At 38.5% G+C, this 27,305-nt stretch overlaps 1 protein-coding gene across 1 annotated transcript in view; it reads right to left on the minus strand.

The window, feature by feature from the left end:
• Positions 1–2,022: 2,022 nt before the first annotated feature.
• Positions 2,023–27,305, minus strand: part of LCOR (ligand dependent nuclear receptor corepressor) — a 53,651-nt gene continuing 28,368 nt past the window's right edge. The window contains exons 4-7 of the mRNA XM_081911966.1: positions 21,302–21,434; positions 19,612–19,899; positions 15,069–15,162; positions 2,023–11,786 (exon numbers count right to left, since the gene is read on the minus strand). Coding sequence (XP_081768092.1) covers positions 10,817–11,786; positions 15,069–15,162; positions 19,612–19,899; positions 21,302–21,434 — 1,485 coding nt within the window. The 3' untranslated portion in view covers positions 2,023–10,816. The remainder of the gene's footprint in view (positions 11,787–15,068; positions 15,163–19,611; positions 19,900–21,301; positions 21,435–27,305) is intronic.

Below are 27,305 nucleotides of genomic sequence, written 5' to 3' on the forward strand. Positions count from 1 at the left end.
ACTCTACTCCAACTTGACAGATCTATATATAAACCACAATTCCCAAGATTCTGTGGCATTCTAATGTCACAATGAGAACAAAACTCTGGATGGGGACAGACAAAGGGAAGGAGGGGTAGCTTTAGTTCTCAAAACACTTTCATTGTATTTTGTGAGACAAGCTAAATAGTCTACAGTCTGGAACACTGTCAAGAATAGATAGGCAACAGCAGGCTTAGCTCTCAAGCCACTATTGGGCCCCAAGTAGTTCCCTTTAATTTCTCCTATATAAGTAAATATTGGATGTTCATTGAGAAGGAGGGAAATAAAACATTAAGACTTCTAGCCAGTTTTGCAGTGCAGGCAAAATCTTTCACCCCTGGCAATAATAACCTAGTGCCTACTGATACAGAATTGTGGGTGACACCGGGTTGCAAAATACAGCTGCTGCCTACGTACAAAAGAACAAACTACAATGATGAACATTCTGCAAGTAATTCATAATTTGCAAAGTGACTATTAGGGACAGACAGAAGAAATTGTAGGGAGTTGGGATAAGTAATATTATTATGCAGAAACATTATGCCTCTACACTATGCAGCTACACTATGGAAAATGTGATACCCAGCAGAGGCAAGTCTTTTTGACCCTATAACAGTGTATGACTGACCATGTCTAATCAGAAGTAGGTCCTATTGAATTCAACAGGGCTGACTCTCAGGGAGTAATCTTAGGATTGCAACCTTAGTTTATCAGAGGAAGCAATTCCCCTCCTCTCACAATGGACTAGTCAATTAAAAGTCCATGTATGATGGCCCATAGAATTTAAAGAGAGTTGTTGAAAATGAAGCCTCTTTCTGTCTTTCTGCCTTGCCCTTGGTTGTGTTTGTTGCTGATGCAAACTGTGTGACAATGGAGGATCCCAGAAACTTGCACATATATAATGACTTGAGAACTCAGCAAACTACACAGCTGAGGTAGTTAAGAGTGCATATTAATAGGAATATGAGATTAGAAGGAAAGTGCTGTAAATGAATCATCCTGAGTGAAATATAGGATGGTGGAAAGGTTGTTTATAAAAAGTACAGGCATCACTAATATGGCCTTCTATCCAGCAGCCGCCGAAAACTATAGATCTACTTCTTTGACTGACTGGGGGGAGACGAAACTATGTAGAAAGGCCCTATAACACTAATTTCAAATCAATGCCTAGTGGCAGCATTGTGCTACACATAAGCCATATGCAAAAGGAATTATTTTTTTATCCAGATATGTACTGTGTTGCTCAAGACTTTTGTCTTGCCCATATAAATTAAAGGCTGTTAGCAATTACAATTACAACATTTCATAGTGTCTGTGGTTAGATTCAGATATTCATTTTTGAAAGAATGTAGCAAACACAAGTTTACACATTATTTTCATATTTTCATAATTTCTTCTGAACATGCTCCCATGTGGCAGGCCTGAGATTTATCATACCTAAGATACAATGAAAACATACTGTATCTAGTAATAATACCTCACTAGACTGAAAAGAGCATTCGGAAGAACCACAAGGAAGTGAAAGGTAAAAGACACCTTGTGGTGACATTTCCTCATTTGGTACAATTTATTTTTAAATCTTGCATCCCAGTTCTATATAGGAGCTTCAAAAGAGCTAAGAATAAAAAATCAATTCATGTAAAAAGTTAACTCAACTACTAAAACTGATACAATAACAGTTTAGATGAATCAAAACCATAATAATGGAGTATGTCATTGGATAGTGCTATGTTGCTAGATAATAAACCTACACATCAGCTAATCATTAAAAGGTGGCCGAAGGAGGGAACTGAAAATGTGGCTGAGAGGCAGTTACTGCACGACAAGAGTACATTTTTAAATTCATGAGCATCTGCTCTGCTACTCAAATACAAAACACGGTTTTACTTGTATATATAAACATATATCGACCCACCCTGGTACTCCACTGAAAGAGCATCACAAGGAAACAGAACCATAGATATTTTAAAAAGACACTTTAGAAACCAGCGCTTTGAACCATTCAAGTTTTCACAACAAAATTTATTAGAAGAATAGTGGTTCTGAAAAGTCTAGCATCCAGTGAAAACTACCATACACGTTACAGCTGGGAATGTGTTTTCAAAATGACATGGCCAAAGAATACAACAGGGCTGTTAAACCCTTACACATGCACAACGAGAGAATCAGCGCTTTTGACATACAATGCAAAAAAAAAAAAGTGGACCACGTGAATTAAAAATTTATAAGTACTTATCACATACATTAAGACACAGCTTATTTAGTCCAGTCAAAAAATCAGAACTGCATTAAAAATTAAATGTAGTGCAATCAAACCAAAACCTTAATTTGTGATCATAAGTGCTCTACTACATAAAATGTTGATCATAGCAAGGAACAAAAAAGTTCAAATCACACAGTACAAAAAAAATCTGTAAATAAATACAAACTACAGTACAAGAGAAATATTAAATTATACAATTCCGTCAAACTGTAAACAGTATATTGAAATGAGGTCCATAGATTAAAAAGGGGGTTCCTGCTTTATTTTTCCATGACACTTGTACTTTTAGAGGTCTGTGAAAAATGCCATTTTTCCATACTCTACATAAATAGAACTTTCCAAGGTGTAAAGCATCAAATAATAAAGCAGAGGCATTGCTGACGCACAGTTACGGTGAAATTAATGCTGGTGCGAGCAGCAGGCTTTATTTTAATGTGTTACACACATGCTCAGCAAACAGACCCACCACTACAGGCGTGAAATGCCAACACACTCACAATTAGTGCGTGGCACAAGAGGTGACACGCCCAACAAAGAGCATAAAAGTAGGTGTGATCATGTGCTCCCACAATCTATGTGCTGCTGCTGATTATTTGAAAGTTTTACACTCTTGCCATAAAACACCAACTTTGGCAGAAGGGTTACTAATAAACTCAAGCCCATCTGGCCCATTGGCTTCCATCACAGTGGCCAGTGCACAGAATTCCTAGAGACATTGCATAACTAGAATGTAGAGGTCAGACACCCAAGGGCCAGGGCTCAAGTTTAGAAGTACCTGGGATGAAGGAGAAACCACAGCCGTACTGAGAAGCTGCCCCTGTTCCATTTACAGGGACAGCCAGGAATGTATTTGACATTAGCTGTGCTGGCTTGGTAGTGGCATTTTTAAATATATACGTTTAAGATTACATATATAATATATATGTATATAACATAATACACATACTATATATAGAAATTTCTTACAATACATAATTATCAGGAACCCCCATGCGATCTTGCTCAGTAGTAATAACTGAATATACAGAATGCCACTACGTGTCTGAGGCACTGCGTGCTGGAGAGTAATATGCAGCTTTAAAATCCGTTTGGCTGAGTTATACCTGGATACCTGAACTGAGTTTAAGTTGACATTCATCAAGGATGTGCTATTAGCACATCAAAAGAAAAGCAAAAACAAAATACAAGTCACTGCTAGGTTTAAGAATAGTGTACAAGTACCTGAATTGAGTGAGGGTAGTGTGTAAACTGTCCCTGAGGGTTTTCAAACAGTGTGTGTACAAGCTGGAATCCTAAGCACGTTAGTTTATAACTTACACTGCGGACTGATAAAATACCAACATTTGACAATTTAACAAGTGGAGGTTAGAAAGAGTTATGAGCAAACACTCAAAACATATTTATACATGTTTAAGCAGCAGTAAGCTGCTGTAAGCAAAAATCCCATGGATATAACCACCCAATGGGACTCTGAGAGGCTGCAGTCTGTAATCTGTTTTTCTGATGCTAGGGCGTATGACAGCCGCCATCTACCCTCTCTCAACAAGTAAAGAAGTTTCACCTGCTAATGTAGAATGCACCTAGTTACAGACTAGCAATTCAAGATTAGATTTTTAATCAAAGACTTTCCTATTACATACTAAAATCCCTTAAGATCACTAATGCTGGTATGCTAATCTAGTTAGTTTTTTTTTTAATTTCCCCCTTCATTTAAGAAATATACCATTCGACAACTTAAACATTAAGATCCATTTTCAGTCCTCTGATGTAAAAAGCATGTCAGTGAATTTATATTAAAAATTTACATGGTAAAAAGGCTTGAATTTCAGCCAAAGATTCTAAATACTGCTCATTCCCTGAAGACAAAAGGGAGAGAGAATCCCTACCCATTTTCCTAGTGATATACTTTCAAACTGAGCACTACACAATGGTCTAAAACTATTCTTCATTTGGGAAACTTTACCTAGCCTCCCCTTTTAGATCCCAAACCTTAAAGCCCTGAAATGGTCTACTGAAATGTTTAATTAAAATATCATGCATGTACACCCAGAAGCTGCCTGAACATTATAAAATTCCTGGACTGAAACTTTTACAGTACCTTAGACTCTGAAGACCAGATAAATTAAGACTCTAGTTGTAACAGTAAAAGTGCTGAAAGGTCCCTTTTCTGTCTTTTTTTAAAAAAAACAACAACAGGTCAGACAAGTGCTTTAATGGTCTATCTATCTTTCTATCAAGTCTGTAAAGGTCTGATGAGTTTAGCACCGAATGTGAGGTACATTAGAGGCTGAAGTGGCATGTCCACAATTTTAGAGTGGGAGAGGAAATACTTAAGTCAAATTTTTATAAACTAGCAACCAAAGACGCAATGTATTTATTGTATAAAGAGATGGAACATCTAATCGTCTAAGGATCTTTTTTTAAAAAAACTTTGTATTAATAAAAACGGATTGTGCAATCAGGTTAATAATTTGAGAATTTTATGATGAATGTTTTCAGGCCATTACCTAATTACAGGTAATTTTGCAGGCTTGAAAATATTACTGACTTATACAAACTGACTAAATCAAATCTAGATATCTGTCAGAAAGATGCTGCAGTGGCCAACAACTTGAGTTTTTATTTCTCTGGCATTTCGAGTGCATCTGTGGATCATTTTAGGTGCCTACATAGATTCATCCACAAATTTGCAAAAAGTAACATTACAGTACTTGTTACATCCAATTAAACTGCATCTGCATAATTTTAGACTTCAACAAAAGCTTGCTCACTTGCAAAATTTCAGTTTATGACTAGATATTCTATGGTGTATTTCCAAGGAAGTTGCCAAGTTCTACATTTGAGAACTCCATAAGGCTAAAGGGCCAAAAGACCCACATCTCCAAATCTTTCCCTTTCTTCCAAGCCCTAGATCAGGCCCAGACCCTGGTCAGTCTGCAGCTCCTTCCTTCTGCCTATCAGCCCACGACGTCAGAGGCCCAAATATCTACAACTGCATTCTTCTCTTTGTCTCCTTTGGACCTAATGTGAAGCTGCAAGCTTTTGATGGAAGGAGTGAACAGAAAATCTCTATCTCTAGTACACCAAATTCTCCATCAGTGATTTTATGTTCACAATCTTGAACTGCCCAGATTTGGCCAACCCTGGTATATATCACGACAATTTAACAAACTGTTCACTTATCAAAAAAACTTGGAAAGCACAGATATAATGACCACATTTGGGCATAATGTTAAACTATGGTTTAGTATTATTAGAATGAGCCTTGCCTCCTGCCGGGCTCATGTATTTCCTCTCCTCATTCCTGCTGCACAGCAGGGAAGAATTTAAAAGCTTTGGTTTGCTTTTAGTTAAGTAGGGTGTGCCGCTTCATCCTAACTGGGGATTGTTGTCTAACACTAACTTTGGCTAACGTCACGAAGCCAGCTGCTTAACTCATGGTCTGAAAGTGGCTTATTTTTAAACTAACCAGTCTGTGTTGAACCACAAACCCTAGCTTGAATGAAACATACCACAGTTAACTAAAACCAAAAGCAAATGTTTCTGAGCTCCTTCTGTGGAAAGTGTGGAGGGAAGGAGAGAACATGCGAATTTAGAAGGAGACTAGACTTGTTAAAATGGTGCTAAATCACAGTGTTTTAAAATTCAACTATGAAAGCCATTAGACACCCATGTGTTATAAAAGCCAACTGCAGAATGTGTAATTCGCAGACAGCAGGGAAATTGATTTTTTTAATTACATTTCTGAAACTGCAAGGAGAAAAGCAAAAGATGCCTGATCCACAAAGAATGGACACCCTAGAACTTCCTAGAAGCACCTATTTTTTTGCCTGAAAACATATGGAAAAAATTGTTTTTATGTGAAGTTTATCTTTTCAAGACTGCCCATGTCCTTCAAGCAGCCTTGGCTAATATGTGAACCATCCCACTATGGAGCCGAAAGCTAGACTTTTAAAAGTTTCTGTTTTAGAGTTCTAGCAAAGTGCTTTTGGATAATAAAGGGGGGTGCTAGGAATGCTTCCCCAACCCACTCAGGTGCCATGCCTTTATCCTCTTTATCACCTCTGAGACACTCAGAGACTTTAGGAAGATTTAATCCTAAATTTATTATACATGGAGGGTGGAATCTGCTTTTCCCTGTCAACACCACAATGGAATTTGACTCCCTTTCCATTTTTTTGGCTTGCTAAGGAGCTTACCATGAGACATCAATAGCATGATGTCAATGGGATCACAAATACAGCCAATGTGTGGAGGTTTTCATGGGAAATAAATAATTCCTGACAGTTTCTGAGCAATCATGGTGTCATCTGAGATCATAGTTCAAACTGCCTCATCACTTGTCAATATGCTTTGGGATAAGCCACAGGAAACAAAGCAGACCTGCACTGCTACCATGTTTATAAGGTACATCTCATTCTTAAAGGATAATGAAAATTTATTCCAGATTTGCATTAGAAAATATTTAAGAAAACATTCAGACTAGGCCTTTCCTTTGGAGGCAGAGCAGCAGGCAGTATGGAGCAGTCCTAGGGCCATACAGATGCAAGGGCATATTCTTGGGGCATTTGGCTAATGCAAGAAGAGGATCTTCGTGCCCCTGGAGGAGTTATCTTTCAATCCTTTTAATAAACTCAGGAGTTTGGAGGTTATATATATATATCTATATATATATCTATATATAAAGTAAGGGCAACAGTCCAAACCCTACAACTTCCATTCTTTATAGCTGTAGTGAAAACAAAAAGGCCTGGGGCACAGAAAATGAGGTTCTAGAATGGCTGACAGAGGTAATAGTGTATCAGATCGCCAGGAAAGAGCTTTTATATTTTACAGATCCAAGTAAAAACTGATACATTTTCTACACACTGGGCTCGCTCCACAGAACTGCACAATAATTAACTCCACACTTGTACCCCTACAACACTAAGCCTTACTCATCTGTATAACCTGCTGTAGCAAAAGGTCACCAAGCAACATCTAAATTCCAGTACAATAGTGAACTTGATTTTAAACGTTACACAAACACACTCTAACATTAGTCTTCTAGGCTGGGAGTAGAGGGAGAACCTATCCTTCATGATACCTGGTCTGTATAAGCAGAGGCTGCCACAAATACTGTTCACAGTTTCATTCTGTCATCCAGGTGCACATGACACCATCAACAGATACACAATAATTCCACCAAATTTTGGTTCTGGATCTAACACACATGTGGTCAAAATGTCCAGTTCTTCCTCCCAAAGACTTCACCATTTCTGGAGCATTGCACTTGGCTTGTCCCCTTAATATGCTCTCAAAAACGACAGGGAAAACAAGGCCTAAGCTCTATGTCTTGCGCAAGTTACATGAGCATCCATTTACTGGAAAACAGGAGAAAACAAGGCTTCTCTTACAAAGACAGCAGCGAACCACATCTTCCCACATCAAACTATGGTCAGTTGAGGATTTTGGCCATGCAAACTTCTGTTCAGCAGAAAATTAAGCATGCTAATGGATAAACACTGGTTCCATTTTTTCCTAACAGGAAAGATGCTCCCAAATACTACTCAAAGCTGCAACAAAGGCATCTGTCAGAGCAGTCTTACTTCAGTGAATCACTTAGGATCTAGAGTGAGATACAGTCACAGGATGAGCCACCTGGGCAAAAACAGGTGAGATGAAGTCTTAAACAAAAGTTAAACATTAAAAAGGTGCACCTGAATATTACAGACTAAGTTTACAAAACCTACAATAAGGTAAAATATAGATATATTTATATCTTTTGAATATTCAGCAGCTTTTTGTTTATTTTTGAGAGGCTTCTGAAATTTTAGAAAGGGACAACTAACTAATTTCAACCATGCTTCACAAAACAATAATGGCTATTTTATATTGCAATTACAAAAGTAATGCAATTAGTGCTTTAAAAATAACCTACTTTTTCCTTTTCTTTTTTTAAGCAGAGACCTTTTGAGGAAATATGGTTGTTCCAAAGCTTCTGGGATATTTTTTTTACCTGAATAGGAAGTGATCACAGATATTAAGTGTTATATTTCAAAGCTCTGCAGATAGGAATCTTACAATCGTCAGGTCCCAGGACTTTTATCTGAGAAAATTAAGTGTTTGGTTGTTTAATTCATTTTCTAACCAAAGCAATAAGAATACGCAACTATCACTATCTATTTACAGTTCTCAACCTATGGTCTGAAATGACGTACAAGTAGTTCTCTTTCTAAACTGCAGCATTAAAGGGTAGGCACACCATTTTTCTGCTGCACGATTGTCTTCCACTTAATGATACACATAGAAAATATTTAGGTAAGTAAAATGAGCACTCCACATACACTATGACAAGGTTTTACGGAACTCAACTCATACATCACTTAAATAAAAACAGCCACAAAAGGTTAAACCTCTGACAGTAAAACTCTATGCAAGTGTTACACTTCTAGCTTGCAGCAAATCTTCTCCCACACTTTCAATAGCAGATGAAACCACAAATTTAAAACAGTGCATTTTTATTGCAATTTCCAGAAAAACTGGAGTATATTGCAGAGTTTCTACACCACTATGGAGCTTCAAACAGGTTTCTGTACTGAGATGACATCTAGATAGCTAAAGGAACTCTGCTTTTGAGTATGGAAACACATTAAGCTACCAAAACAAAAAGAAAAGTCTAAGAACAGTAGTACAAAGCATATCTGGGCCAAAAGCCCAGTCTCTCTCAAGAATGAGAAGTGCATATTTAACACGACAGCAATGGTGTGCCTAACCTTTGAATACAGTGGGTTACGGGGAAGCAATCAACCAATCAAGAAGGCCAACTCAATTAATTGCCCCCAAATTCAAGCAGCAGCCCTGGGGCTATCTAGGCCTTCTTCCTATGAATCTTAGCATCCACTTTCAGTCATTAACACAGGATAACTAATTAAGAACAGTGCTCAAATGATGTTTCACATACAAATTCCATTGCCTCTTTTGGTTGTGCAAAGCAGTAGAGTGGAGTCTTACCAATCTTTTGCACGGCTAAGATTAAATTGTTTCTCTACCCAAAGAACCATTAAGTCTGATTCAGTGAAGCTGCAAGTCCAGAAAGCTTTATTTAAAGCTTAACATGTAAGAATGTTCAGATGCCTCTGCAACTAACAAGACTGAACTGTGGATTTAGGAGTGCTAGTGGTGATCTGCCTATGCGAGTGTGTGCTAGTCCCCTATTAAAATCAATAGTGGATGAAATAAAAACAGAAAATCAGGATATGCAAGCACATTTCCTGCTACTGGCAACTGTAGTATTTAAAAAGGAAACACCCATTGGGTGTTCAACCCTGACAGTGTTACAACTAGATAAGATGCTCAGCCTAAGTCAGACCAGAGTGATCTGATAATGGGTTTTATTAAAATTTGTAAAAATTTCTTCCCTGAACATTAACATAGATCCTTCATTTACATGACTATTTAGGCAGACTATTGAGGTTGTATGTTTAGAGATCAGTTGGTTTGATGAGGATTTTTGTTTGTTTTTTGCCCAAGATTACAGTAAGCTGTTATATGTATTCCTGACTCCCAGAAGAGAGTTCTTTAAACGAGATGTTGGAAACGCACAGTTTAGCAAACTCAGAATCCAGTCTGTTAAAAAGCACGTAGGTCACAAAAAAGCCATTATTTTGTTAAAGTGAGGAATACCCTAGTATATCATTCAATGTACCCTGATGCTCCTGAATGGAGTGTTGAGATAAGGCTACATCCTCAAGCAGGCAAGCTGAACTCTCTCGCCTTTGCAAAAGAGCAAACACAATTACAGTGAAGGTAGTGTTCCAAAGGAATGAACCAAAGCATTCTGAAGGTAGTGTATGTAAAGTTCCCCCATCCCACTCCCACCTGCCCCGCCGGGTGAGCACTAAGCAGATTGCAAATAGTAAAGGAGGAGTTGAATTTAAAACAAAATGGCTCCGATTAGACCCAACTGACTCGGAATCCAATCACTAATCACTGAATTCAAAATGACTAGCCATACTTAAAAAGTTTAAACTCTCTTTCAGGCCAACTGGATCGAAGAAGAAAAAAACTGTGAAAGCCTAATTATAAGCAATTATCCAGTTTTTGTTTTACAAGTCTGGTACTAGAGCTCAAGAAAGTGATTTTTTTAAAAAGGCCATATGAAGAAAGCAAACCCAATAAAATAACTGAAAGTCCATGCAGGCTCAAGAGGCAAACAGTCCACTTCCATGTCTGCATTCTTTGTGAGGTAACTCAATTCTCTATAGAATATTAGAGAAACATGCAAAAGGCCAAAAAAAAAAAAAATCCCCCAACAACAAAACAAAACAAAAACACAAAAGAGGGCTCTAAGCCATTCCGGGCCAGAAAATTTACAAATATGCAACATTCAGAGCACCCTTTTCCCCCTGTGTCCACACAAGTCTTTGCTGAACTGCAAAGGAGCATGTCCTGCACCCAGTGACTGAAGAGGAGTTGGGTACATACAGCAGGAGTTGAACAATGCCATAGTGCTCACCCAGTTTATAATGTAATTGGCACTCTACAACATCCCTAATCATCCTTTGACTCATTCGCACTCTGTGCTGCCTCTCCCTGGGGATCTATCTCAAGCTTTACAGAGACATCCTGTCCCTCCGACCGCATTAATTTCATTTTTTTCTTTGGAGGGTTTTTCAAAGTGCCCAGCCTCTCTTTCACTTTATATTCCAGGGTGCTATGGGGAATCCCATAAATACTCTGAGCTTTGGAGACGCTCATTTTCCCACTCATCACCACAGAGATCGCTTCTTCCAATATCTCACTGTTGTACTGTCTGTATCTGCCTCTTTTCTTCCGAGGTTGCTTAGAGCCAGGATCTCCCTCTTGATCAGAGGTGGGATATGGCTGTCCAGAGGTAGATTGCTCAGCATCTGAGCCCCAGGAGTCTGGTCCGGGATCCAGCAAGCTCCTTCTGTTTTGTTTCGGAAGGATAGCCCTTAACTTTTTACTAAGCGCGCTCTCCGTTTGTGAACCCATTACCAAAGAGCTATAGCTATACTGGTCGCCAGAACGGGACTCCCATGAAAGGTCCATGCCTCGAACTTGTGGTATCTTTAAATCCACAGGAGTTGAATGGCTCATGTCCTTTTTCCCATCCTGTTTAGTTTGAAGTGCCATTTTTTGAAAGGCTGAATTTTCTGTAAGAAAAGGAAGGTCACTGATGTTGCTGAGTGCACCGTTTCCCCTGAATTTCATTCTGGTGAAGTTGAATTCGTAGTGTGGTTTTGCCCAAGAAGCCTCCCTGGATAGTATCATGTGCTGTCCGTGATTCTGCAGCCCAGACGGCCCATGGCTGGCAGCTGTAGCATGCTGGTTTCTGCTCAGCAGTTCTTCGCTTATCTGCAGTGATCGAGCCAATGGAACTTTGAGAGATGTGGAGTGGCCAGACCCTTCCCTCGTTCCATCCTGCCAACTTCTCGGGGGCACCCCATCACCACTCCGAAGTCCCTCTGCATGGTGCTGGCTGGGTCTCCCAGGTCGCCTAATTGGATGGAAGGAAACTGATGTGAGCAGGACTTGCACAGGTAGGGAGGAATGGGTGAGGGGGCCACTCCTTTATTAGAAGACCTTGCTTGGGTAACATCACTTTTGTGGGTTTTTATTTTTATTTTTTTAAGTCTCAGCAGTCAGTTTTTTTAAAAAAAATTGTTCAAAAATAAAGAGAAGCTTTTTGGGCAAAGAAAAACGAAACCTGTCAGCTGGTCTTTGGTTGGGTTCACAAAATCTTGGAGCAGAAAAGGCTTCGCGCAAGTGTCTGAAAATAGCATCTTAATTATAGATTAGAAAGGAATAATCATTTGCTAGAGTCTATTCACGACTGTATTACTAGTGTGACGTTACCACTAAACAAGTACAGTAATAAAAGAGTAAGCCAAGTGACAAAATGCAGCAAATTCAACACGCATACTCTCACACACCAGCCACTTGCACTTTTTATAAAATGCTGAAAGCTCTGGAGGGCATGGATTAACACTATATATGCTAAAGTTGCTGCTCAGCATCAAGAGCGCTCAGCAGAACTCAAAGGTGTTTGCTTATTTTGCATTAAACATTAGAACAGAAAAACGGAACGGTTCTCAAATAAAAATGTTGCACAAATTCAGACTCCATTTCCTTTTAAAATTAATCATAAGTCACATAAATATCAATTTGATTCTGTTTTCACATGCTTAGGTAAAGAAGCAGGATATTTTCTTGCCACATATGTATTATTTATTATGCTCTTTCCAACTTTACTGATTAAACAGATCCGGGTTAAATCTATTTTTAAAAAGAGTATGATATACAGTCTAATCAGACTATCAATCTTGTTTTATGTACACAATTATTTCAATTCCTGTAAATAATATGAACAAAAAGTATGCAATGCATTCTTGGTGCTTTGCTCATTAAGATGATTACTGTGTATATCCTATCTAGCAGACAGCCTTTATATATTCACAGACCCCTTTAACCTAGCCATCTGAGATATGTATTTTAGGACCCACCTTACTCTCTTTACTGTAATTTGTATTTCAATATTGTATTTTTACATTTTTGTAACCTGCCCTAGGACCTCATGATGAAGGGCAGGTAAGAAATCTAATCAACAACAACAATAACAACAACAACAACAACGTACAGAAGATTTGGATGCATAGCAAGGCAGAAGGAAGAACTTACATTCAAGTTTGGACTTCCTAATTCTTTAGCAAATGCCTATTAAACATTACTCAGAATTTGAAGATTCTTAATTTGGTAACAAACAATCCACATGAATTCTGAACAAGAACCACCCCAGTGTCAAGGAAAATAATAAATTTCTACCAGAACTTTAAACATGCATTGAATATTTCAGCTAGTTCTAAAACAGTGAATCACTGTCCAGATATAAAGATTAACTAGCGCAGGCTTCTTCAAACTCGGCCCTCCAGATGTTTTGAGACTACAATTCCTATCATCCCTGAACACTGGTCCTGCTAGCTAGGGATCATGGGAGTTGTAGGCCAAAAACATCTGGAGGGCAGAGTTTGAGGAAGCCTGAACTAACACTTTGAAAGACAAAGGGCAATAGTTAACTGGCATTTAACTTAACAGTACAAAGCAGAAACACATGCTGATCTCTTGAAGATGCTTTCAGTCAGCCATGTAGGAACACTTTTTTGTTTTAAATGCACAGAACCTGTTAGAATATTCAGAAAGGGAACAGAAATTGATATTCTCCTTCACAATACAGTGTTTAGAGTTCTGACATACAGGGTTAAGTAATATATCCATGTTGTGAGGAATTTAAATGTCTCTTTTGCAGTTATAAGTCAGTGACTGTTAACAATGGTTATTTTTATATCACTAGAAGTCCAGCAACTTGAAGATTATGTACCGTATTTTTCGCTCTATAAGACGCACCAGACCACAAGACGCACCTAGTTTTTGGAGGAGGAAAACAAGAAAAAATTATTCTGAATCTCAGAAGCCAGAACAGCAAGAGGGATCACTGTGCAGCGAAAGCAACAATCCCTCTTGCTGTTCTGGCTTCTGGGATAGCTGCGCAGCTTGCATTCGCTCCGTAAGACGCACACACATTTCCCCTTACTTTTTAGGAGGGAAAAAGTGAGTCTTATAGAGCAAAAAATACGGTAATTCCACATCTATATTCAGCTGCTTAATATTCTAAAGGCTGATTAGCTTTAAAATTATACAAAAAATGTATTCTATCGCAGCATTTTAAAGTATCACCCCAAATTTCTTTATTCTCATGTATCTTCACCCTATCAGCAACAAAAAATACAAAGTTGATGGGATTGTATAACCTTCACCAAGAAAAAATTGCACCCAGAAACTGTCTACTAGTCTAATAATAGTATAGTATTTGGAATGTTTGAATTATTGAGTATTCATCTTGGAAACAGCTCCAAGGTAAGTAATTACAAATCTGTCATATATCTAATGAGCCATTAGAAAACAAATGGAATTATAGCACTGTACTATAATAGTAGGTTATACAAAAAAAAAATCCTAACAAATATTTTACAATTCTTGCTCAACCACCATCTTTACTTTAGCGGCCTTGCCTAGACATTCTGACTACTAAAGGAAACACTGTTTGGTTTGCTGATCTATTCAAACTAGGCTTTGGTTTGCTGATCTATTCAAACTTCATCCCATCCTATCAAAGGCTGAGATCGGGTTCAGATACTTATCAAGCCTCATGTGATCACCTGTGGGATGTGCATGGAACTACCAAAGGTTCACAACCCAACAAAGATCATGTGCAGCCACTGGTTGTATGACCTGATACCCCCATACATGAAGCCACTGAAACTGCATTGTGATAACACTTTTTGACTCGCTACAATCATGAAAACTGCAGTAGTCATTTGTATAAGCTTCAAGGGGAAATGGTTGTTCATACAACTGGCACCCAACATAACCCCTGCCAAGTTGTTAGCCCACTCACCCAATGCTCCCATAGTCAAATGCACAGGTGTGGCTGAGCATGTGAACAAAGTCAAAATAGTCAAATTATTAAAAGGTTGAAAGATCAAAGCTCTACATTTCATATATCAGGTACAAAACCAAAGTATTCCTGAAATGGAATTAATTTTTCAGTTGACTTCATATTTAAGGATTGGAAGAAGGTGTTTTAACAAGATGTAATTATACTCTGAAGGGTTAAATCAACCCTGTCTATGGAAGCAATAAGGAAGAATTTGACCCTCAGTTTGTTGTTATGCAAATAACTTGAGGGGGGTTTTAGCTTAAAAATACTAAGAATTTCCCTTACCCATTCCCAGGAGTAGCGGAGCAGCCAGGTGAATGGCTCAAGGAGGCGCTGCCTGCACATGGACTTTTCTTAGTGGACAGATCAAGTACTCCGTCTGCAGAGACATGAGAATTACTTGAGAATAGGAAGAAATTAATAAAACTAAACACACACAAACATACAACTTGGTAAGTTTTTATGGCTGAAACGCTGTCTCAGTTAATCTTGGGTTGCTTTGGAACTTCCTACTGAACCTCAACCAAAGTCTCTTGACATATCAGCCATTATTTTATTTTCCTTATTTTGTTTTGTTAAGGACATATCGATATTATGACTTTCATTCAATAAAATATTAATGGTAGATTAAACAGTATGAACACATTATATCTGAGAGCATAGACTGCAAGTTAATTTCAAAACATAGTTCTCTGCACATACTTCATAATGTCTGAAAAGTGGATCAAGTTACTTCTTTTTGAGCATGTATACTTCTTGTTATCCACCATACATTCATTAAGATGTAGTCCATGTATTGATAGTTTCAAGTAAGACACAAAGGAGAACAGGAAAGAAAAAAACATCTTAACAAGCAGAACCGAAGTTCATGTACCCATAAAAGAAAACTCAACAAGTGTGTAATTCAGGAACTACAAAATGGAGCAAGAGTGGAGAATTTCTTACCTTACAATTATTATTGCAAACAAACTGCAGCTTTCATATTAAGTATTTTCTGGGTACACTTCATTTTATTTAATATATTTATATTCCATCTTTAAATTTAGCAAAAACAATACAATTTAATGGGATAGCTTACAGGGCACTCTCCAGATGCTGTAGGCTACAACTTCTATTATCCCTGACCACTGGCCATGTTGGCTGGGGTAATGAGAGTTGTACCCCACAATATCTGGAGTGCACCACTTTGGCTACCACTAATCTTGCTTTTTAAAAAGTGCTGCAGTCCAGATATTCAGTCCATGAGCTATTCAATTAGAACAGAGATAACTAGTTCAGCAATGCTAGCCTTGCAAGTTCCAAGGCAGTAAAGCAGATGCTAGAAAGTCATGTGACTGGATTTTTTAAAAGTCATGTAATAATATATTTTGCATTTATAAGATAATTGAGATATTGTTAGCCATTAGTGGAAGACTAACTAGTAAGCTTGATGAAATCATTTTTTCTACACAAAGACTACTTACTGCCTATCTCCCATAAAGCTTAAGTATAAACATTCTTAAAAGCTGCACAATTCTGGAAGGTAACAAGCTACTTGTTATATTACTAACAAATTTTAAGAGGCAGCCAGTGGGAAAGAGGAAGGGTAAGTGGTGGCAAGTATAGAGTAGTTACCAGACAATTTGCCAACGTGTAAATTTACAGATGCGCGCATCTCTTCTTTTTCTTAATAAGCTGGGTAGATTCTCAATGAATTATTGCTGTGTTTCATATAACACCTAAACTCTCAAGGGATCCAACTGCATTCCCAGCATATGGAGTATACAGCAACTTCTAATGCACACAGGAACTCACTTTTTAGCAGCTGCAGCTCAGTGAAACAATGTCTCCTTTTCTAGCAAACAAGTAACAAAGCTATAGTTGTACAGACCACCTTTAAGACTCTTATCCAGAACTTTATTATGAATCTAAATCTTTCTGTTCTCTCCTCTATCAAAACAGTTTTGGAACTGTTTCAAGTCTGTTTGTAACTACATTATTAGTACAGTTAAGGAGGTTTGTTAATATTTGCTGTCCATGCATTTATATGCTAAAATGTACTATTTGGCTCACAGAAATGGAAAACATTCAAGTTCATAATTATTCAAAGCAATGTTATTTAAAGCAAACCTAAATTTCAAGATCATCTATACTGTTAAACAATAAAGAATATTTAGTTTTTCAACATGTATTTTTGCAATTTAAGGGGCCAGAGTAAGGTCTGAAAAAGGTCTACTTATTAATAGAGAGATGGGGCAGTACCTTGTTACACCCTGTCCAATTAAATACTTCTTTGGTTCTGCGAGAAAACCAACTAGAAGACCCATGTTATTCTTCCAAGCTGGAGATTCACAATCCTTTTCACTATCAATTTTCATCTGTGTCTGGTGTAGGTGAAGTTTTACACATATGAAGTAACATGCAGAAATGGAGAATAGCCAGCTATGCATGCTTACAAGGATTTGAGGCTTACAGTAGCTAACAAAATTAAGTGTGACTCAACAACATCAACCTGTGACAAAGATTAATTCTAATTTGCATTACATTAAGACTTAAGTAATAACAGTATTTGTCGGTAAGACATTATTTCTAGTGGGTCAAGTTTTTGGTTCAATATCTTAAGAAAGTGTTTAAAAGCTAGTGGATTCTGTATATATGTGGAACTCTCTCTGGTAAATTATATGAGGAAATGCTACAGGAATAGGTATATGTAGCCTTCAGCCCAGAAAGCCAAGTGGGCAAACAAATTATGTTTTCAAGAAATACCAGAGTGGAAAGAATGAATGGTTTTTTCAGCTTTCTATGAAAACAAAGCAAAGAAGTTACAGGTTTAAAGTGGGAATTTGATGCACACTCACTTAGGAGAAAGCACAATTGAACACAGTGGGATTTTAGTTAGTAAACATGTATCAGATCGCACTGTAGATTACCTAACTGTAATGATTTAGAAAATGGACAAGTTGCTTAAGCTGTATGTGAAAATTTCTTAAGGTTTTTAAGAAAGCTAAAAAGAAAATGCTAGACAATAATATTTTAAAGTGCTTTATTTTCTAACACATATGTATTGACTTTTCAGCAAAGTCCAAGTGGCAAAGAAAATAATCCAACTTTATGGCAGACATTTGTTTTCAATAGCTTATGGATTTCTCTCGTCTCTAGAATGCATTAAAATAAACATACATTATAATGTAAGATGAAGGGCAAAATTCTTCAGGTCCATTAAAAGTACTGTGTATATGTTCACTTCCAAGGGAAAAGAACAAAATGTTCAACTGCTTCAACCTTGCATTTGTTCTTTCAAAAGCACTTGGTCAACACCAAGGTTTTCTTTTAACATAAGCACCACAATCAGAGGTTGACAAATGCAGTTACCATATCTTAAGATGCTGGCAACCACCTGCTACCTCCAGCATAAGATGAGAAAGGTGGGGCTCATCTCTGATGATGTTCGGGACTTTGGAAGAATGTAAGAGCCTCCTGGATCAGGCCAATGACCCATTAAGTTAAGCATCCTGTTCTCACACTGGCTCATCTGATGCCTGTGGGAAACCTACATCTGGAATCAATGAGCAGTTCCTCTGCTTCCAAGTGTTCCAGAAGGTCAGGAACAAAATTCCATCTTTCTTCTAGAACACCCAAGAAGCATTGATTTCACCTGACAGTGGACAGAGCATCAGTATTTCCAAAGTCTGGTGAGGCAGTTACAGTAATTTAACTAAGGCTGAAACTTGGGGGAAAGGTGAAGTCTCTTGTTTGACTTTGCCCTAGACTTCAGAATCACCTGGAACCAGTGAGAAGTGCTAATGCTTCTGGGGCTCAGAATGACACAAGCCACAAGGTCCTGACCCTGCACCAAATCTCCTTTGCATGTCAGAAGAATAGGTGGAGAACAGGGTCAGTGATAACCACAACTGGTTCCTGGCTACCAAGCTCAGTCAAAATCTGTGGAATCTGTCACCAGAAGACACACTCTTATGTGTAGGTTAAAGGTAAAGGGACCCTTGACCATTAGGCCCAGTCGTGACCAACTCTGGGGTTGCGGCGCTCATCTTGCTTTATTGGCCAAGGGAGCTGGCGTACAGCTTTCGGGTCATGTGGCCAGCATGACTAAGCCACTTCTGGTGAACCAGAGCAGCACACGAAAATGCCGTTTACCTTCCTGCCAGAGCGGTACCTATTTATCTACTTGCACTTTGACGTGCTTTCAAACAGCTAGGTTGGCAGGAGCAGGGACTGAGTAACAGGAGCTCACCCCGTCATGGGGATTCGAACTGCCAACTTTCTGATCGGCAAGTTCTAGGCTCTGTGGTTTCACCCACAGCACCACCCACGTCCCAATGTGTAGGATACCACATACTTAAAAGATGTCATACACAAAGAACTAAACACACAAAGAAAGTTACAATTGACACGAAGGACTATATTTTAAGTAAATAATACAGCCTTTACTAAGCGGCTGCTGTAAGACAATTTGAGTATTCAGATCCAATTACAGGCATTCTGCTTATGAGCAAATTGCCAAAATACTTGCCAAGTGTGATTACAGGCACAATTCACTACATGGAGGCTGGAAGTACACTATCAAACCCATTAATTCAGCATAAGTAAATTTCCCAGAGAGTAAGTTTCTTTTCTGGCAGACCCAGCATCCATCTGGAATATGCTTAATAAAATGAGGGCACATAGCTGTTAGCACTTTCGCACCATTTTCAGCACAGCTTTTCTCCATTCCCTATGCACTACTAATCAATCCATGCCTCTCTTCTTTCCGTTCTATGATTTACTTAGTCATTAATGGCCAGCAAATTGCAAATGGTTGCAAGGGGCTATGAACAGAAATGTGGCATACCTTGTTCGCTAGGATCCAACTGAGACTTTCTGACAGTGAGGTCCAAGGGCGAGTCCTGGTCAGCCATGAGAAGTTTGCTGAGCACAGGATTTTGAGCCGTTGCACCCACAGGGGATGAGGCTACCAGAGATGCTTTCAGCAGGCTTTGGTTCTTTGTGCTATTGGGCGAGCTGGAGTCCTGAGTAGAGCTAGTTTTTGAGGTATATTCAGCAGCAAACTGTCGAATCATCCGCTGCATGATCTCACGGGCCACTAGGGGAATGTTGGGGTCAGAGACCCTATGACTGTCTAAATGGTAAAATAAAATAAAAAAAATAAGAAGGAAGTTTTATGTAGAACAAATTTTAAAGCAAGACAACTTCCGATACTGAGGGTTGTGGGGGTTTTTTAAATTTAAAAAAGCTACAATATTTTAACTTGCAAGTGCAAGACAATAAAAAGGCACAGATCTTACATTGTATCTTCAAAATCTGAAGCAACTTACAGAATTGTGCACCCATTCGCTACAGCTCCCTCTCTTAACTGCATTTAAAAGAGCCACTATGTCTGCACCAGCTCCTTAAGATCACAATGCCCAATTTTTAACACAGAGAATTTAAAAATGATACAATACATTCACAAGAATGAAATAATTTATTCCATGCTGGAATGGGAAGAGGGAGGCAAATTAAGCATGTATTCTTTGTACAGAGGTTTAAAGAATCACCTCCAGTATAACAGCCCTTTGCCAACGTAAGACAGAGACCCTATGTATGTCCCCAGATAGAATTCTAGGTCTGCAATAATCTGCCCACCAAAATAAGCTGAGCTAAAGAGAAAGAACTAATAAATTATCAATGTGAATCTCATCTTAGTCAAAACTCTCTAGGTAGAATTAGACACGCCATCTTAAATCCACAATTCCTCTTACCTTCCCCACAACCACATGGATATAATATTTGCCTATTTACTGGTTCTGAGATAATATCTCTGTGGTACTTTGAACACAAACTCTGCTGTGTAAATGCTATTATTAGTCTCCCCAAAATTCTTCTCTTCCCACCAGTCCAGCTGCCTGAGAAATCTTGGGCACTACCAGGGCTTTTTTTCAGCTAGAACTCACCAGAACTCAGTTCCAGGTGGGTGTGATTGCCATTGTAAGAGAAAAAGAGAAGTGTTCATGGCACCTCTTTTTCTAGAAAAAAAGCACATGGCACTGCTGCATGGAGACAAAATTTAGAGCACAAACTACCCAGAGGGTGGTGAGCCTTTTGGGCCCAGTGGGACAGAACTTTATCTTCCCTCAACTCTGTGAGTCAACTTCTAACAGGTGGGTAGGACTGCCCAAATGTCAATCATCTAACATCACAGTAACACCAGCGGATTGATACATCAACATTGGGCCACAGGAGTCAGAGCACTCAGGAGATAGTTCAAAAGTCTTGTTCTTCCCTGTATGCAGCACTTCACAAATGCCTGAAAACCAGATAACTGTTGGGCCTCTGGGAAGTGCTTGGGAAGCATGTTGGGTGCAAGATATATTTAAAGGTGTCAACCAGTGTCCTTTTATAGATTATTTGTACAGATAAAAAACCTTGAGATTCTATGGAAATAATACATGGCTATCTCAAAAAAAGTATTTTAAAAAGATCAGTTAGCCAAGCATGCAAGCCAGTTAGAGTATTGATTTCATTCTTTCATCATGACCAACCTTTTCGATAAAAGACTGCATGGATAAATTCTTCCGCTTGCCTCTCGAACCGAGTGATTTTCGCTTGCTCTTGTCTAAGCAGAGCTTGGTGCCCAACTTCCAAAGCTGGCTCATCCAGACTGACTAAGTGTTCCTATGAAAAATATTTAATACAAATGTAAAAATATAAACACCTCTTCTTTTTCATGCTGACTTTAAAAAAAACTGCTCACTGTAAAGACAGTGATACAATTTTATCTGATACAATTTGGAATATATGTCAGAATTTGTCAGCCATCTCTCACTGCTTAACATTTAGGGCTGCACATTTATTAAGAAGCAGTTTCCACTAAACTCAGGGCAGCTACATCTGAGTAAATATATTCAGGATCTTAATTCATCTTAAATGATGAATGCACCAACAAATTCACAATATTAAATACAAAACAAGAAAGGCAGAACCATCTTTGCATTATTTAATAAAATTTACCATATAAGGAAAAGTACTCAAAATTTTCACTTCAAACTGATCAAACACAGGGTTGTTCCAACCAAGGCATTGGGGGGGGGGGATGAAATGGCAACCTGCCTGGCTGCTGACTGCAACAACTCCACATTATGTGAAGGGGCAGGGGAAAATTGGTTCAAAGAAAGTATGTGGGGGGATTATGTTGCCACTGCTGCTTTTACTACTAAGTTCTGTGCCCCAATCTTGAAAATTTTACTACTGTCTCCTGCCCTCCAAAAAAACTACTTCATTTTTATCCTCCCACCCACCTAAAAGTCCCTTTCCATCAAAACCTCTACCACACTCCTCATAAACTATATTTAGGGAGAGTACATGCAAAGTAGCTAAGGAAACTGATCAACACTGAGGTCAAATCACATGCCCAGTTAGGCATGTAGGTAACCTACCCATTTTCTGTCAAGGTTGAATTTAAATCTCCAGCGTCAATATTTTGTGAAAAAATGACTGTCTGAGAACCCAATAATAAGCACACAATGGAATTCAGTTTGTTAATGCTCTTACCCCTATTTAAGAAATTGGGAACTTTACATCTGAAATAGACCTCTTTAAAAGAAATCCCACATCAAGCACAGCAGTTTGTGAAATCACTAATACAGGAAACAGTTACAAAGACCCTACTTTCCATATGCAACCACTAGATAGCACTCCTGGCCATGGTTGCCACCTGGCCTTTCCAAGAAGAAACCTGGATTCAAAAGATGTTACCAAGCAGCAAACCAGGTTCTTTAAGAGGAGTGTGATTACATTCAACAGGAATTTCCCCCTGTCTCCATTAAATCCCTGTTGATTAATTCTTATCCAAAATAGTCTGTAGGTATTTATGAAGGGTGAGGACAGATGCTGCTGGATCCAAAATAAATAAAAAATGTAGTTTGATGTTATCCACATGCAACTCTTTCCAATAGTCTAACCATCTGAACCCAGTGACATTATAAACTATGGGAGCACATGTAAGTAGTTCCTGAATGTTATAGATGGAAATGAAGATGCTCAGTAGAGCCTCTCTTGTACTATAGGGAAGAGAATGACAAGATGGTGTGCTCACCCTAGTTTTGATGTACAGTAACAAAATAAGTGGAGGAGGGAGAAACACACCTCTTTCCATTTGTAGGTTCTCATAAATAATTATTTCACCCCACACAATATATAAAGAACATGAAATTTCTATAAGACAATATGGTTTCTAGTAGATATAAACCTATCAGTGAGTATTAGACACAATACCTAAATGTTATGCTCATGTTCAAGAAGCAACATACCCTTCAGAATCAAAGTCTAGAACTGAAACAACAGGAGACACCCATTATCATTCTGTTCTGTTTCTGAGCTTCCTAGTTATTATTCACCACTGTTGGAAACAGAATGCTGAGCACAATTGAATGGACAGATCCATTTTTAGGTTCTTAATCCGAAAGGTCGTCAAAATATTGCCCTTCAACACACACACACACACACACACACAATGGGAACAAAGAAAAAGAAAGGACTTTAAAATATATGATCAATGCCCATTAAGAGGTTGGGTATGAGGTAAAGTGTCTAGCATGTCTTAAGAAACACTCTCCCAAGTGCTTCAGGCAACTTATACCTTTAATATCCCACATAACTCCTTGCCAGAATTATGCAAAATAAGCAGCTTGGCTTAAGCTCTTCAACCTATGCATAATTTATAAAGGCTAAATAATTTTATTTTTTTCTTAGCACAATTTAGTTTACCTTGCTGCCAGGTTTGATTCAATTTTTAAAACAGAAGTGCTCACATGAATTTTAAGACCCTTCTTTATTCTGCTTTATCTGAAAATCCATCCTTTCCTTACAGGTAAAAATACCTTGCATAGAACAAGGTACCTAATGTTAGTATATATCAGTAAAGAACTCACGGCACTTTTTAAAAAATACTTTCAGTAACACTGGCTTCATTGAATAGGGTTGCTGCTGTCCACATATGCCAACTGAATATGGTGTTATAGCGGTGAAGGACAAAAATGGATTGAAAAGCAATTGTAAGGAGGGAATAAAGAAGTGGATCAATTACAGTTAGGCACCAAATGTCTTCAAGGAATGAACCACCCTGTGTGCTGGTGTATAGCACACTGTCAAACATAGGCTAATAACACAAAACACAATAAGCTCAACAGTTCCAAAACATCAACCACCCTCAGACTAAGGCTAGGTAGGGTATTATGTAGCTCCAGCAAACCTTGGTACAAAAAAGCAAAGCAAAGGATATCTCATGTATCCAGATCACAGCAAGGGCTTACACCACTCTTGACCTATAGAACCACAATACATAGGACCACAAGAAAGAACTTGGCAATGTGAAACTTTAGTGAAAATGTACTGTACACAAACCCAAGGATAACAGGGTGCTGATAAAAAAAGTGCTACGGAAAACAAAGAAAAATAGAACATTTGTGAGTTCTGACTTTCCAAAGGAATTCTACAGTATTTATTCATGTCACACTTTCTTCCACAAGGCAATTCAACAGTGCATAGATAGGGTTCCCAAGTGCTTTCCCAATCAGGCACTGGCCAGAACCAATCCTACTTTAGCTTCAGCAAGGCTGTTGCAACATGTGCCCTCAAGCCATGCCCTAGGATCTGCATTAGGATTCTGGACACAAATGCCAAACAGAAATTTCAACTCTTGAGCTGAAACACAATGCAACACAAAGCACAAGCACTGGTAACCAAGGGAGGGAGAGGGCAGTTTAACACCAAAGTATATCTTAACATACAACCAGAACAGGCATGGGCCAATGATCAGCACCAAGATCAAGAAATGTTTATACCCAGGTAAGTCCCCAATAGAAGCTACTAAAGGAATGCCAAGCACAAACAAGGCCTTGGATTTCAAGCACTCTGCTCACTAGAAGTGCTTGATCTAACAACTCTATACTATCCTTTCTTGCATAATAAGCACAACCAGAAAATACACAGCAGAATAATCATTACTAAAGTAATCTATGACTGCCTAGTGTAAACCACTGAGAAGTCTTTTGTTGTAGTAGACTGAAAATAAATGTTAAATAAATAAAAAATAACTTCAGTGCAATATGCTCCTCTGGAAAGATGCATACAGTCTCTAATATTAAATTTTCAAACATCTAAACCCCACCTCAATTATGGAGAATATAAGGTGACCACAATGACAAGAGGAGCATGTATGGGTCATGGATTCCTCAGCAAGACTGATGGAATGGGGATACAGATTGAGCCTTTCTTGTGCACTGACCAATCCACTCCTTTGCAATGAACACACTATATATTTGGTACCTACTTTTCTTTATAAAATAATCTGAAACCAGAGTATAATACAATAAAATGAATTAAAAATCAAGCAATCAATGAACAATAAAACATATATAGTTCAATAGCTATTTAGAAAGTGAAGTGACACAGATTCAATCCAAAGCCCAGGTGGTTAAGTAGGTCTTCAACTAGTGCTGAAAGCTAACAAGAGTTGCCACCAACCAGTGTTTTCTTCTAGAAAAAAGGTGCCAGTACTCACCATGAAGTTGTTACATTAAGTGCCACATTTTTAAGCAGTACTTTTCTTCTAGGGAAAAAAATGTGCTGGTACTACGTAACCTTGAGTATCCCTAGAAAAAAGCACTGCTGCCAACTGTAAATGAAGGGTAAGGGAGTTCCACCATCAGGGCACCATGCATCCCAGGTGCAAACCATCTCATACTACTCTTAGCATGCATCTTTTTTGAACTGCAATCTACGATGAAATACCCACTAAGGCAAGGATGCTTCCCTATTTGGTACCACACAAACAGCTAAGATAGCTTGGAGAAGAAGCAATCCTTTGCACACTACTTGAAACCACCAGAACTGAGAGAGCTGAAACAGTTAATCCATTTACTTGACACTATTGGAGGTGGTTTAAGAGCAGGAACACCTCTCCTGCGCACCACCACAGACTTCTCACATATCATGTGTATGCAACAGTGCCCATAAAGGGATAACTGAGGCACTAACTGCCTTGCTGCAATAGCCACCAGAATGGGGTTTAACATCTTCCCAATGAGTAGTCACTCCTCATCAGCCATGATGATCTGGCAGGCCCCTCATTCCCACCTCACCTAGAAGTGCCAACTTCTAGAATATAGCCAAATAATTGTTTTTATTTATAATCCACCAACTCATTAAAAAAAACTAAGGTGGTGTAGTTAAATCATTAAAACACCTTAAAATCTTAGGCTCATAAAATACAGAATGAATGGCCAACAGTGAAAATACAGAGGAAGATGGAAAAAGCGAGAGATGACCTGGGGATATGAGCATTCACTGACTCATTCCATCCACAATGGTCATTGAACTGTCAACCACTCCAACTACTTTCCCCATCCTCTGTGGGACTTCACAGTTGGGGACACCAATAACTGCACTTGGAAACTATGTTATGGGGCAATGAACTCATGAACAAACAAAATATTGCACCCAAATTTTGTGGTCCACTTGTATGATTAGTGGAACAGGGCCAACAAGACAAAGCTCAGGAGTTGAGGTTGGGATGTTGCTCTCGCCCCACTGTCTCAAATAAACTGCCTTTCTGCTACTTCTATCCTTTACCATCTGAAACTGTTGCCAGCAAGAAATCTATTCAGCATATTGCACCTTGTACAAAAACATCAGTGGCACCAGCATCATCTAAGAATGAGCTTATGCAAACCATACCCATATACTCCCAGGAACAGCCTAAATATCCTAGAGTCTTAAGTGTAATACACAGAAGCTACACCTAATATGCCATTCTACAAGGCATGGATGACCAACTGGCTAGACTGCTGGTGCAGGCAAACTGCCAATGGCATGTAAGAACTCTGCTAAACTATCTGCACTGGCTGTCCATTTGCTACTGGGACCAGGTTCCAGGCTCTTGTGGTAATATATAAAACCGTGAACAACTTGAGTCCAGGATACCTTAAGGACCACCTGAGCTCTAATATCCAAACTCAATCATTAAGATAATCCAGAGGAGCAATTAGTTGTTCCCTGAGTTACAGAGGTCCAACTGGCTTCAACCAGAGGTTGGGCATTTAGTGTTGCCAGGCCCATGCTGTAGAATATTCTTCCACCACAGATTCATGAGGTATCCTCGCTACTGACTTTCGGGTGTCTCATGAAGAACTTTTTATGCTGACAGGTTTATGAAGTTATTTAAACTTTCCTGATTAGCCAGTCATTTTAACAATTACTATTGGGGGATTTTTAGTTTTCATTGCATGTTATGTTTTATTGTATATACTGTTGTACATCACCTTGATATTTTATGAGTTGGCAGTATATAAATATTTCTATAAATAAAAATGATAAAAGCAATGCAAAGCAACACCATTATTGCACAGCATAGCCATCTGCAATGCAGATACTTTGGTTACAATCCTAACACCCTATCACTGATCTATGACAGAATCTCTGTGAAACAGGCATCATCATTGCCTCTTGTCTAAGAGAAGGGAAGAGTACAAAAAAGGTTCCACATAT

Source organism: Podarcis melisellensis (assembly GCF_964234715.1).
Source record: "Podarcis melisellensis genome assembly, chromosome: 5".
Lineage (NCBI taxonomy): Eukaryota > Metazoa > Chordata > Lepidosauria > Squamata > Lacertidae > Podarcis > Podarcis melisellensis.